The sequence below is a fragment of the Calidris pugnax genome, unplaced genomic scaffold (genome assembly GCF_001431845.1).
Source record: "Calidris pugnax isolate Ruff unplaced genomic scaffold, ASM143184v1 scaffold178, whole genome shotgun sequence".
Lineage (NCBI taxonomy): Eukaryota > Metazoa > Chordata > Aves > Charadriiformes > Scolopacidae > Calidris > Calidris pugnax.
Genome location: NW_015090986.1, coordinates 5811316 through 5826277, shown reverse-complemented (window position 1 = coordinate 5826277; position 14962 = coordinate 5811316). Strand labels below are relative to the sequence as shown.

General features: G+C 39.7%; 1 protein-coding gene across 4 annotated transcripts in view; it reads left to right on the top strand.

Annotated features, from left to right (window-relative positions):
• Positions 1 to 14962, top strand: part of MPDZ (multiple PDZ domain protein) — a 92814-nt gene that overhangs the window by 54736 nt on the left and 23116 nt on the right. The window contains exons 23-29 of one of the 4 annotated variants that reach the window (XM_014953944.1): positions 3062 to 3166; positions 3979 to 4074; positions 4557 to 4734; positions 8025 to 8135; positions 8663 to 8746; positions 11361 to 11462; positions 12670 to 12741. In XM_014953944.1, the coding sequence (XP_014809430.1) occupies positions 3062 to 3166; positions 3979 to 4074; positions 4557 to 4734; positions 8025 to 8135; positions 8663 to 8746; positions 11361 to 11462; positions 12670 to 12741 (748 nt within the window). The remainder of the gene's footprint in view (positions 1 to 3061; positions 3167 to 3978; positions 4075 to 4556; positions 4735 to 8024; positions 8136 to 8662; positions 8747 to 11360; positions 11463 to 12669; positions 12742 to 14962) is intronic. The other 3 variants (XM_014953946.1, XM_014953945.1, XM_014953947.1) reach the window with 3 other exon arrangements.

The following is a 14962-nucleotide window of genomic DNA, read 5'->3' as shown; positions in this document are numbered from 1 at the left end:
CACTTTTCCAGCCTATCCAGATCTCCCTGCAGGGAGTCTCTTCCTTCCACTAAGTGTCCACTTACCCACTCAGTTTGGTATCATTGGCAAACTTCATTCAGGGTACACTTTCTGTGCTGCACTCTTGGATTATGTTTTCCCAAGTGCAAGATTTTGTATGTGTCCTTGCTGAACTTCGTAAGATTCTTGTTGTCCCACTTTTCCAGCCTATCCAGATCTCCCTGCAGGGAGTCTCTTCCTTCCACTAAGTGTCCACTTACCCACTCAGTTTGGTATCATTGGCAAACTTCATTCAGGGTACACTTTATCCCATCATCCAGATCACTTATGAAGATACTAAACAGCATTTGACCCAGTATCCATCCCTGGGGGCGCCCACTTGTGACAGATTTTCAGTTTGAAAAGGAGCTATTTAACATCACCCTCAGTGGCCAGTTCCTTGGCCACTGCACAGACCACTTATCTAGATGGTAATGCATCAATTTCTCTAGGAGGACACTGTGGGGAACCATGTTGAAAGCCTTGGAGAAATCCAGGTGGACAGTGTCCACTGCTCACCCCACATCAGCCCACAGCTTACTTTGTCATAGAAGGTTATCAGGCTTGTCAAGCATGATTTGCTTTTGGTGAATCCATGCTGGATTTTCCCAGTTATGTGCTACATTAGACTTGTGATAGCCCCCAGGAGGATTCATTCCATAACTTTCCCAGGGACTGATGTGCCTGTAATTTCCCTGGATCCTCCTTTAAGCCCTTCTTGTAGATGGGGGTGATGTATGCCTTCTTCCAGTCTCCTGGGACATCCCCCCGTCACCACGACTTCTCAGAGATTATGGAGAGCAGCCTCGCAGTGATGTCAGCCAGATCCCTTTATACCCTCGGCTGGATAACATCAGGGCCCATTGATTTGTGAGGGTTAGGCTCCTGTAATAGTTTGCATACCAACAATTTTGGTACAGTTGGTACAGACATCATTAGTCATATAAAAGTTTATTTGTTCTGCCCTCTGCTGCTTCCTGTATTCAGCAGAAAAACAATGAGAGGGGGAACCAGTGGCAGTCAGGGAGTGACAGACAGAGGAGGATTCCAGTGAGGGAGTGATGGAAAGGAGAGGGCTCCAGGTGAGAGAGACTCAGAGCTGAAGGAGTCTCCTCTCAGCAGTTTACATGTCCATGTGAAGTCGTCAAGATATTTTTTTCTCTGTTTGTTCTGTGGGGAAATGTGTTCATAATTCTTTTACCATGTGATGGACAGAAGACAGCCCTTCTTTTGGTGTTCTTTTTCCGTCAGCCTTACTTCTTGGCAGACTAGGATCTGATAGTGAAGCTGCTTATTGAACAACTGAAGGTTTTTAAGATGATGAAGCATTTTAAAGGAGGACCATCTAAATAGCTCTGTTTAGATGATAGTGTCCTTTTGCCTGTAGAGGGAATTTTTTTAAGAAATATTTTTCATGCCTTAATCTTTTTTTCCTCCTCTTTGTTTTCCTCCTCCCCAGTCTATTGGGCCATTTCTTCTTCTGGCATTCAAACATGATTGGGTTACAGTAGGGCTTCAGGAGTATGCATGTCATTTGACATGGTGATCTGACTTTCCCAAGCCGGCTGGAAGTGCATGAAGGGGTATAAGAAGGAGTTGAGCAGGGAATTGCTTCCTGTGGCGTAGGTGCTGTGCTGTAACACATTTGTATGTTGAAACCCATGCAGTATTTTTCAGCAAAAGTATAGAAGCCTAAAACAGATACGAAACTGCCCAGGATAGCACAAAACCTCCTGCAAACCAACTTCCAGAAGCATTTTCAGCCAGCATTTATAGAATCATAGAATCATAGAATTTCCCAGGCCGGAAGGGACCTCCAAAGGTCATCTAGTCCGACCTCCCCGCAGTCAGCAGGGACACCCCCAACTAGACCAGGTTGCCCAGGGCCTCGTCGAGCCTCACCTTGAATATCTCCAGGGATGGGGCCTCAACCACCTCCCTGGGCAACCTGTTCCAGTGCTCCACCACCCTCACAGTGAAGAACCCTCTCCTAATCTCCAGTCTAAATCTGTTCCCCTCCAGCTTGAAGCCATTGCCCCTCGTCCTGTCACTACAGGCCTTTCTAAACAGGCTCTCCCCAGCCTTCCTGTAGGCTCCCTTCAGGTACTGGAAGGCTGCTATTAGGTCTCCCCGGAGCCTCCTCTTCTCCAGGCTGAACAACCCCAGCTCCCTCAGCCTGTCCTCATAGCAGAGGTGCTCCATCCCCCTGGTCATCCTTGTGGCCCTCCTCTGGACCCGCTCCATCAGGTCTATATCCTTCTTATATTGAGGGCTCCAGACCTGCACACAATACTCCAGGTGAGGTCTCACCAGAGCAGAGTAAAGTGGCAGAATCACCTCTCTGGACCTACTGGCAACGCTTCTTTTGATGCAGCCCAGGATGCGATTGGCCTTCTGGGCTGCAGCTGCACACTGCCTGCTCATGTCCAGCTTCTCATCCACCAGCACCCCCAAGTCCCTTTCCTCAGGGCTGCTTTCCAATACCTCACTCCCTAGTTTGTATTGGTGGCGAGGATTGTTCCGGCCCAGGTGCAGAACCTTGCATTTGCTCTTGTTGAACCTCATGAGGTTCACCTGGGCCCACCTCTCCAGCCTGTCCAGGTCCTTTTGGATGACATCCCGTCCCTCTGGTGTGTTGACAACACCACACAGGGTATTTAGGATGGTAATAATGCTTCACATGTTATAGATCCTTCAGTGTTTGTCTTTGCACGAGGAATCTCTGTTTTGACTGAAGCTGGATTGACTCTATTACACTCTTGTTGTTGTTCAAGCACCATTTACTTAAAATGGAGTGGCCAGCCCTCAGAAAATTATGTGCTGGTCAGCTACCTCATTTGACCGTAAATGCATGTTTGTCAAAAAGTCACAAAGGATTCATATAACTCAGCGTTGTGGCTTTGAAGTCAATAACTATATAAATTGGTTTCGAGTGGCTTCTTAATAACCATTCCTCACACCCACCAAAGGTAGGACCAGTGGTCCTCATGTGATGCTTTAATCATGTCCCATTTTATTGCAGTATTACGTATGTGCCAGCAGAACATTTAGACGAGTACAGGGCCAGTTTGGGACAACAGGCAGAGGGAGCTGTGCCACTTGAACTTTTTGCTTCACATACTGTCAGGTGAGTCAAAGGACTTACTCTTTCTTCCCATAGGGCTCTCAGATGTAACTCTTTCCATACACTTTGCACAGTTCAGAAAGATAGGTTTTATTTTAGAAAAGCTGAAAGATGGATGATTTTCTTCACATCAGCAGCCATTACAATAGAAAGCTATTCAGAATACAGTTTTTGCTTTGGATAGCAATTTTTTTTTGACATTTTTCAAGGCTGTTTTATAGGTGTTTGATGTACCCAAAAAGGAGATTGAATAGTGCCTCATCCTAAACTTCTCTAAAATACCATGGGAGTTGATTTATGTATTGCCACAAATACTCAGTCCTTCCAGCACAAGAATTCAGCATCGATGGTCTGTCCAGAATGTATACTGGAAAGAATTAATTATGCTGTTCTTTTCCTTGAGTTTCAAATATTCATTACAGTGACAGGACAGAATATTCAAAGTGACTAATAATTCCTGTTTTCTTGAAATTAATCTCCAAAAGCAGTAACTGGTTTGAATGCTGCTATTGTAATTTCTTCCATTTTGGAAACAATAAGTAATTACCTTCAGCTTTGATTTGTTTCTAGTTTCAAAATACAGAGTCTTTTATTTTGTGATTTCAGTTAGTAGTAAGTTAACTGCAGAGAAAAGTGGACAGGGAATGCCCAAACACAACATATATTCTAACAGACATCTGAAAAAGAAGTTCCTCACACGAACCCTGTGTACAAATTCTAATGCTGACAGGGTGATCCAATACATGAAATTCTGCAGTGAAATCTAGTGGTTATGTGGGTTCTTTGAAAATTAATTGCATATTTATTTTCATCAGCAGGGAACTGCCAGAGCTTCCAGAACGTGAAGAAGGAGAGGGAGAAGAAAGTGAACTTCAAAATGCAGCTTTCAGTAACTGGAACCAGCCCAGAAAGTAAGTGCAGATCTAGTTGCACAGTGTAAAATCTTACTTAAAATGCAAAAATTTTGAAACCTGTAATATATTTTAAGGGGAGTAGGAAAACAACAGAATTGCTACACTTAATGTGTTGTGCGCTGCAGGACTAATTCACTGTTGATTTTTACTGCCATTGGGCTAAATCCCTGCAATCTAGCAGTATCTTGATTGCTTTACTACTTTATAGACTGACTCTCTGAGAGCCAGTAAGAAGAGATGAAGAGAAGGATTTACAGTTTTGATTAGAATCCAAAATAAAGTGAACAACGGTAGACGGAATTATAGGCTTTCTGAGCAATTCAGGAGATAACTCCCACGGAAAAAGAAAAAGTTTTCTAAGGAGGAGTTCTTTCTGAATGTTTTGAAACCCTTGTGCAAATCTTGATGTCTTCAGTGTGCAGCATTGTCATAATCACAACAGATTTTCATGTATTTTGGTTCTTGTTTTGTCACAACAGGGTTGAACTCTGGAGGGAGCCCAGCAAGTCGCTGGGAATCAGCATTGTTGGAGGACGAGGGATGGGGAGCCGCCTGAGTAATGGAGAAGTGATGAGAGGGATCTTTATCAAGCACATCCTGGAAGACAGCCCAGCTGGCAAAAACGGAACGCTGAAAACTGGAGATCGGATCGTGGAGGTACCAGCCGAGTGCCTTTTGCTTGCAATAGCCCCAGCATCTTGTGAGCTGCTGAGATGGATGTGTGGTCCTGAGCCGACAGCTGTGAAATTGCTCCAGCTGGCGCCTCTTGAGCCACGGAGCGCAGTACCATCTGCTGATGCGTGTGTGCAGACAGCTTTTAAGTTGAATATACAACCTAAAGCATAGATGGCTGACTCTGAGCATCGGTCTGTAAAGCCAGCAGTTCTACCTGCCTGTTTTGAAGTCAGCATGTGTAGGAATCAGCTTGTTTGGTGAAGCTAAAATGTTTTACTTTGGCATATTGGATAGCAACAGAAACGGTCAGTGAATAGCAAATCATGCAAATAAATGTCAAGCTTATTTCCTTTTCAAATCTTACACAAATTACACCATTCTTGTGCAGGAAGTTAGGGAGACATTTTTTCCTGCTGTCATGAAGAAACCTGGATTTGATACAAAAGAAGTTGAGCGTTATGCCCGTGCCTGAGGATAGGATAGCCAGTGGTGTTGCAGGGAAGAATTCGGCTAGATTTCTCTTCTGCTTAGCCAATCATGTGCTCATGCAGCCACTTCTACTTTCTTGCTTAAAGAATAGCGAACATACTGAAAGGAATGTGTCTTTCCTGTGGTGATTATCAGTAAGTCACATGTTACGCCGTCTCCAGTGTCAGGCCATTTAGGAACTGCACTCCTCTTAACCCTGCTGGATGTCCTTAGCTGGCTGTCCATCAGTAAGAACAGAAAAAACAGCTTGACAGAGATGGTGATTCTTTCCCCGGATCAGACTGGGCTTGCTTTACATGGTGCTACTCAAACTGCAGTTTACTGTCTGCTACAGGATCCTTATAAAGGGTCTTGAAATAATACCTTAATATAGATAGCACTTTCTGCAGCAGGGTGGAAGAGTTTCCAGTGTACATCAAGTTGGGAGGTCGGCAGCAAATTTAAAAACTTTCATTCTATTTGTATACCTGGATTTTTATGAATGCAATGATTGTCTCTGACAATGATGCTTGCAGAAGTTGGAGTGCGTGAGTGAAATTAAGTAGCTAATGTTGTGTTAATGTGACTGCATCTGAATGGATTATTTCAGTTTCTTAAGTTGTGGAGTATCTGGGCATTTCTCTCTGTTAGTGCAGAAAGTATTTCAGACATGAGGAGTTGGAGAGCCTTGGTGTGTCTGTTCCATTCTGCATAGATTTAGAATTTTGTCTCTCAGATTGTTTGTATTCTCTCTTTATTTTCATTGGATGATTAAGTTTAAGGTAGAGTTAGACGATTAAAAAGGTAGGGGTAATCCTTGTTATGTGACTTCGTGTGCAAGAATTGCCACTAACAAATAACCTTTCTGTGTTAGCTTCTAGCTTTTATTATGGTCATTGTGAGAATGCTTTACTGATGCTAACCTCACCATAACATGGTTCTTACCTGGATTGCAAGACAAACTGTTTTATACACCACTGCATATGAAGATGAAAAGCAACTAGGCAAAAATTTGTCTTTAGCCATCCTTTGTAAATGCTTTCTTCTAGAAGAGACAAAGCTTTTCAGCTCTGACCTAAAAATTTTAACTTCTGGGGAAAGTGACTAGTAGCTAAAATTGGTCTGACCTTGCTTTAAAAAAAAAAAAAAAGAAAAGAAAGGGAAAGAAGTACACTGTTGAGGATAGGATAGCCAGTGGTGTTGCAGGGAAGAATTCGGCTAGATTTCTCTTCTGCTTAGCCAATCATGTGCTCATGCAGCCACTTCTACTTTCTTGCTTAAAGAATAGCGAACATACTGAAAGGAATGTGTCTTTCCTGTGGTGATTATCAGTAAGTCACATGTTACGCCGTCTCCAGTGTCAGGCCATTTAGGAACTGCACTCCTCTTAACCCTGCTGGATGTCCTTAGCTGGCTGTCCATCAGTAAGAACAGAAAAAACAGCTTGACAGAGATGGTGATTCTTTCCCCGGATCAGACTGGGCTTGCTTTACATGGTGCTACTCAAACTGCAGTTTACTGTCTGCTACAGGATCCTTATAAAGGGTCTTGAAATAATACCTTAATATAGATAGCACTTTCTGCAGCAGGGTGGAAGAGTTTCCAGTGTACATCAAGTTGGGAGGTCGGCAGCAAATTTAAAAACTTTCATTCTATTTGTATACCTGGATTTTTATGAATGCAATGATTGTCTCTGACAATGATGCTTGCAGAAGTTGGAGTGCGTGAGTGAAATTAAGTAGCTAATGTTGTGTTAATGTGACTGCATCTGAATGGATTATTTCAGTTTCTTAAGTTGTGGAGTATCTGGGCATTTCTCTCTGTTAGTGCAGAAAGTATTTCAGACATGAGGAGTTGGAGAGCCTTGGTGTGTCTGTTCCATTCTGCATAGATTTAGAATTTTGTCTCTCAGATTGTTTGTATTCTCTCTTTATTTTCATTGGATGATTAAGTTTAAGGTAGAGTTAGACGATTAAAAAGGTAGGGGTAATCCTTGTTATGTGACTTCGTGTGCAAGAATTGCCACTAACAAATAACCTTTCTGTGTTAGCTTCTAGCTTTTATTATGGTCATTGTGAGAATGCTTTACTGATGCTAACCTCACCATAACATGGTTCTTACCTGGATTGCAAGACAAACTGTTTTATACACCACTGCATATGAAGATGAAAAGCAACTAGGCAAAAATTTGTCTTTAGCCATCCTTTGTAAATGCTTTCTTCTAGAAGAGACAAAGCTTTTCAGCTCTGACCTAAAAATTTTAACTTCTGGGGAAAGTGACTAGTAGCTAAAATTGGTCTGACCTTGCTTTAAAAAAAAAAAAAAAGAAAAGAAAGGGAAAGAAGTACACTGTTGCTGATATAATATCTCATAATGAAAGACCCTCCAGCACCTAACAAGTTTAAGTCTGTAAATCTCTTCAAGTCCTGAGAGGTAGGTTATTCTGAGATAGGATTTACAGGAAGCGGTATTTGGCAGACACTATCATTCTTCAGATTACTTTATCTCTTCTTATTATCATATCTCTTATATTACATTGCCTGTGGGAAAACGTGTGGGGCCTGAACCAAGAATGTTCAGAAATGTGTTTTCAAAACTACGGAAAAAATTTATTTGATGTCCTTTCAGTGCTCTTGGAAATCACAAACCTGTGTGTGAGGGACCTCAAGCCAAGTCAGTAGAAATCCCACCAAAACAAGAGGTTTGGGCTTAGCATTTAGTGAAAGTTTCCTAATCAAAACCCAAAGCAGACTCATGGTTCTTGTAGCTTCTTACAACGTTAAGGTGAGGTCTTCCAATTACAGGTGGATGGAATTGACCTCAGAGATGCCAGCCATGAACAAGCTGTGGAAGCCATACGGAAGGCAGGCAATCCTGTAGTCTTTATGGTACAGAGCATTATAAGCAGACCAAAGGTAAGCATAAAGAGCGTGAAAAGAGATGTAATACATAGTAATAGATGAAACAAATATTCAAGGTGGTGGTGTTTGGGAATGGGATATTTAATCCTGAAAATTCCATCTTAGCTATTTTAGGAACAAATATTTGATTTGAGTATTATTTCCATTTAGAATGAAATCGATTTGGATTTGGAATTACCCTCCAGCACGCCGTCCTCAAACTATTTTGAAAAGCCTCAAGAAAGATAATTTGTTGGGGGGCAGAGTAGGAGTCTAACTAAAACCAGCTCTTAGAGATTGACAGCATGTCTGAGGAGCGCATGCAGAAATACAGCACCTGTTAAAAAATTCATTGGACATTAATGAAAGGACCTAGAAGTACACGGAAGTTTTCCGTCACTAAGCTGCATGGACATTGCAGACAAAAGCTACTGAGCTTTAATATAAGTTGCTTGCATCACTAGAAACTAAACTTCCTCATTGTAGAGTCTGTGTAAGCTGCGTGTTTATTTACTAGTTGTCTCATAACTCTTGTTCCCCAGCCAGAGTCTCTTTATAACCCTTCTTCAGCTTCTGCTCCCCGTGGGCAGAAAACTACTAACCCATTTTATCGTCAGTCATCTAAGGTAAAGTTGCATGAAAAAGCTCTGTTGAATGTTGGTTATTGATGCTCAAGCTACTAAAGTAAGGCTTTTGCATTTGCTGTGATGTGAACAAAACTGCCACGGCTGAATGTTTAGGACAGTTTGGGATGGAATGATGCCATTGCTTTATCACAACTTAATTTTATTTTCAGAATGCTCCTTTGCTATTTTTGATTGTAGTTCTTTATTCTCTTTATTTTCCAATTATTAAGCTTCTTGGTTATTTCTTGACTGTTTATTAACAAACCCTTGTTTCTTTGTAAGCAGAAACATTGCAAATGCTCTTACTGTACACGTGCTGTGTTGTGATCTTTGTAAATGGCATTATATTTATTGTTTTCATCTTTCGAAACCTGCATCTGTACTTTATAATAAGATCTTATAAAGGAATTTCCTGCATTCATTCATGTGCAGTCACCCAGATAGCTAGCTGCCTGCACACAGTAGCTATATTTAATATGGTACTGCTATGTATTTAGCAAGGCCGTCAATTTCAAGTGACATGTTGCTAATAAGTTGGTTTCTTCCCCTTTGTTTTTTCATTCAGGCTGCTCTAGTAGTTAAAGAGATCCTAAGTGTACTCCAGAATAGCTCAAGAAATGCAAATGGGCTGTGAAAAGATAGCTGATAGTTTTGCTTGCAAGCAGTTACCCATCCAATCTGTGTTTCATACTACTACTGCTCTGGGTATTTCTGACTAAGGATTAGTCTGTCACCATGGTTGTCATCCGAGATAATTTGTAGGGTTAAAGCATTGTGCTAAGAGAAATGCTAGCTAGTTTGTGATACTTTAGCATGCTGGACACATTAATAAAATGCTAAACACAAGTAGGTTGAAAAAAATTTAAAAAAAAAGGAGGGAAAATAAATGCTGCTATTTTAGGATTTGTTTTGTGAAAAAACAGTAAAAGGAAAAATACCTTTATTTTAACATTTGCTTTTCTTGTTCTAGACTGTGCACGCTAAACCTGTTTAAGCAAATGCAAATGCTCCACATTTTATCATGGTACTCAGTCCTTATTAGTACAATGCTGTTACACAGATCAGAGTTTGAGCTAGCAGTAGTATTTTAGGTGCTAAAATATAAAAGGCAAGATTTTCAATTATTGTGGCTGATCTTGTGTTTTCTCTTTTACTAAGATTTCACTGTTTATATGCAAAATGTTTGTGATGCCTGTTTTAGTTGCTTAAAATTTCATCAAGATACCATTTAAAATTTTATGCTGATGACAAATGTAATGGTTAAATTGTAATAGGATCATTACACTGGCAAATTACTTTTCCCAAACTTTTCTTTATAAAAGACAAAATCAAATGTGAATCACATGTGTAAACAGAAAATCTTGTACTGTAGGGAGACTGCTTGTTGATTTTCAGTGACTCACCAGTGAAGAAACCTTGTTTGTGCACAGCTCTACTTTCTCATTGCTAAAGATACTGTAGAACCAAGACATATGTTGTCTTACCAAACTACATTACTTCTGCTTTGCAAAAGAATATTTGAGAATAAATGTTTAGAGATGCAATTTCTATTTTCAAATACTTTTAAAAAAACCAAAATGCTTTAAGAAAATTTTAAACAGCAACAGACATCTGTATTCAATTACCATGATGTAAATGTATCAGTTGATGCTGCAAGCTTTTCACATTCATGTTCACTTACTATGCTGCTTATTATCCAGCACTGTTAAATTTACAGCCCTAGGACGTTCAGGCAATTGCCGGATGGATACACCTAGTGTAAAAATTACTTTTCTGTATTGAACAGTATTTCCAATATGCTATGCAAAATCAGAGGTGTTCCCTCTTTACTAAACAGGTTCTGATCTCAAAATACATAACAGTCCAAAAAGTATAAGGAATATGAAATATAAATGATCAGAATACATCCTTTAATTTTGTCTAAATATGAAAACTCTTTTTGTCTTAAATAATAATGAGGAAGTACCTTGTATGGTTTAAGGAGGAGACCAGAGAATTTAGTTTCATTAAGCTATAAATTCAGGAAATTATAGATGCATGCACACATGCAGAAAGTGATCTATAAAAGTTATTTTTGGATATGAATTCTGTTTAGAGATGCCTGTTATTACTAAACCTCTTTCGCGAAATGCACAGTGAGCATGTTACCACAAGAGGTAGATAAAATAATGAGAATTAATCTGTGGTTTTAAAAATAAAACTAACCCTACTACATGATTACAAATAATTGTGTTTATTCTAATCTAGAAATTCACAATTTTATAACTGACTAATGTGTAAGAGTATCCATATGCTGAGATGCTTGAACAAAATTGTACAAATATCGCAGCAAGTAAATTTTCAGTTGTTCATGCTGCTGAATTTTGCACTTAATGCACTTCTGAGGCTAGAACAGGTATGAGGATGGGTGCTTTTCATTTAAGCTCTGCTAAACATAGCTGATACAAACACAGGGCAAGTACACTTCTGCTTACCTTCATATGCCTGTAGCAAAGTGCAGGAAGTGGACCTTGTTTGGTTAGCACAGGCTGCTAATAAACCTTTTTGTTTCAGGAGTCACAAAGGGTTAATTTAAAAACGTTTTTGCTTAGTTTCTATTACGTTTTCCTTTTAGAGCCCTTCCCTGCCTCTCTCGCAGAACAGTCTTTTCTGTAGGCCAGCTCTCTTCAGCAGCACTAACCCCTTTGCTGATGCTTCGCAGTTCAACACTAACAAGGTTGGATGATGACACACTGTCTGCTTTTGACTCACCAAACATTATGTGTGTGCTTCTTCGCCATTAGTGTCTCTTTTCATTTAAATTCTTTTATAACAGTTCGGGTAAAATACTGTGCTGATGAGAGTGCAAATGATGTGTAGTGAATTAAAAAGACACAGACACGCAACGCGCATAGGCAAGTTTTGAGGAAGTTAAGAAATGCCCGCTCCATTAATTATAATCACTAAATCTAATCTAATCTGAGCTACCAAAATAGTAGGTTCTCAATTACAGAATCAGTCCCACTGGTATGTGTTAAAATACCCACCTGAGTGTAACTCTCTCATCAGTGTGAGGTGTTTTGCTTCTGTGCACTTCATTTTCTTTTTATGTGGTAAGGACTTTCCAGCTTTGATATCTCTTTTTTCTTTTTGCATGAAAATAAACCACATTGGCAGCTTTCATTTTATGATGCTGAAAATATTTTCCCTCTGCTTCTTGGAAATACTTTTAATGCACTATGAACAGGATGCTGACATCTTTGGAAATATGAAAAAAGTTAGATGCTTTTTTTCTGTGGTTAGTGCTTACTGCATGGTCACTCATATTGGGAACAGAGTTAACCTCTAATATAATAGTAAAGGCTTAATTCTTAGGTGCATGCATTTATGATTTAATAAAATAATTTCTCGCTGGTTTTACATCTTGGGAGTGATTATGCCCTTTGTCTGTTTTCCCATGTTGTCAAATGCATCGAATGTACAACAAACATTTATGATACTATACATGGTGTATAATTGTATGTGTGTTTTTGAAATCTGTCTTTGTGTTCATTTCTGAGGAAAGGGAGTATAAGTGTAACAAACAATGGCTTGTCTTTTCTATATTTCCAAAAGTATTTCTGAAAAAAAATTGCACACAGTTTCAGAGAAAACGTAGTGTTTTTGCAGTTTCTGCATTAAGTCCTTTTTTAACATTGAGATAAGAATGGCCTTTTGTCATCTCTGTCACTTCTGCTGAACTAAGGTTCATGTACAGCAAGAAACTTTGCTGAATCAGAGTTCTTAATAGCCCCTTAAATACTCTTTTCCCTTTATAAATGGAGTTAATAAAGTTGCTGCAGTTAGTAAAGTGAGTCCGTAACTGAAAATCAGTTAATCATTAATAATGCTGTGTGTTGCCAAAGGTGCTGTAACGTGTGGATTGCTGTTTTCTGTTGCTGTAGGAGGTATCGAATCCAGTTAGGGTTACCTTCCGTTGTTCCCCAACTAACCCTTTTGCTCCCACACCGTTCAAGGTTTGTCTTAATTCCAGTGAGTGGGTCCTACCATCTGTGTGCTGTACGTTTGTACATGGCCTGTGATACCTTCCGGAGTGCTGCTGCTTCCTCCTCGTGTGCCTCCTTTGTTGAAAGTGATACCGCTCCAAACTCGCTGCCGTTTTTCCTATTTGCTTGCCTCTGATCGGAGTGACCCCGGTAGCCAGATTGGTTCATGCACTGTCTTGATGCTTTGCATTTTAAATGAAATACTGTGCTGTGGCACGCTGAAAGTGTTTCATAAGTTATAGTATTTTAGATATTTTTTTTTTATATGTGGCCCGATTCAGGGAGCGAAAGTCTTATGTGTGTATAAACTGGGGGGGGGCACGGACAGCTTCTACTGCTGGCGGTGCATGCATGGCAGGCTGTGTTACCGAGGCAGGATGTGGTCCTCTCTGCCCAAATGGCATTGTAACACCCTTTGTACCCTTCTCACAAAGGAGCCTTGCTTTTACCTTTGTTCCAGCATTTCCTTAAACATCAGACATGTTCATTTTTGTGTATGCGTGGACAGGGGTACAGAAAGAAGCATTTTTTTGTCAGTCAAATTATTGTGGCTGCAGTTCATAAGTGCTGATCTGTAGCCGTACATCCACACCTTACAGCTCTTCCAGAGGTCCTTGAGAGCAATTTTTTGGTTCGGATTTTTTTTCTTTTTTTTTTTCTTATGTCTTCTTTAATTTTGCAAGGTTCTTGGACGCTGTCATTTACCAAGAGTACCACTAAACTGATATTTTATTTTGTTTTTAAAACACGGAGACTACTGTAAGGTCTGCTCATCTGCTCCACACTATTTCCTCATCTTTGCAGTGTGTTATGTAGCTTTCTAGTTAAAAACTCTAGGAAGCACTCTGAAAAACAAGTGTTTCTAGAACTGCTCTTCTCTTCACCCCTTCTTGAGGTTGAGGTCTGTCACCAGATTTTCTCCATGGAGGACACATGGAGTTTTGATTATGAAAATTCACCTTGAACGTTATTTAGTAGTGTTTTCACCCGACTCTCATACTGATGGGTAAAAATGTCTTCGCTAGAAATTTGCTGCATCAGTTGAAGTTTATGTCTGCCCTGTGACTATTAGCATGTTTTAGAGTCCAATTTGCATAAATGATAAATAATTCCTATGTAAAACTTAGCGATGCAAGGTATCTCAGCAGGATGGGATTGTCTTAGATTTGAAACACAGATCAACATGACCGATATAAATATTATATAGCAGTTATATGTGCTTTTCATAAAAATGATTGGCTTGTGTGCTGTATTAAAACTCCCCCCCGCTTTTGACATTTAATGACTTCTTAGTTAAGCTCCTAGAAAAAGTTCCTGAATGAAAGGAAAGTCTTTTTCAAGCGAAAGGAGAATAAGGGAACTGAAATAGGGTATTTGGATTTTCTTCAAAGCTTTGGAGTATAGAGAGAATGAGGTAACTTATTTTCCCTGAGAGATAAGGACTGTCCTTAAATCTCAGTATCATGACATTGGTAAATTTCTAGTTTTTTCAAAACCTTCTATTTAAAGTGGATTAAAGTCTTCCAAGGTGTATGTTGTTATTCATTTCACTGTAGCCTCTGATGAAGAAATCTGGCAAAAGTGTTTTTGACATCCAGAGACAGAGTTACTGTGTTAAAACTTCCACTAAAGGAGGCAAAATTAGGGCAACACCTGAAGATCCTAGTATTGGAAAAAGACTTGATTTTCATCTGAAGTTTTTGTTGTTTACATCAACAGCTGATCTGCGAAGTATCAAAGTCTATTGGGCATGCATAAGCTTCAGAATGATGATATTCAGACATGAGTTTCTTGCCTGCATGTTTACTCTGAGCAGTCCAAAGTGATATAAATTACAAAAACTTAGACAAATCCCTCATCAGAGTCCATATTCCTCAGGGAAACTGACTTGAACAGAGGCTTGCCAGATTGTAGATTTGGGCATTTAACCATTATATTGCAGTAGTCATGTGTTGATACTTTTCACTTTTTGTGAATACGAAGAGACCACATACATCAAGACCAAAAGTATTTTTCTTCTTCGTGATTTAATCTGTATCCTCGTTTGTTTGATCTCCCCTGTGCAGCTTGTAGGAAACCAGTAAATAAGACTTAAAAAGTCCAGTTACTGTAGATTTCTTCAATTATCACCAGTTTCATTTTGTTTTTAAATTGTCCTTTAGTTAAAATACCGGTTATTTTCTTCTTTCTG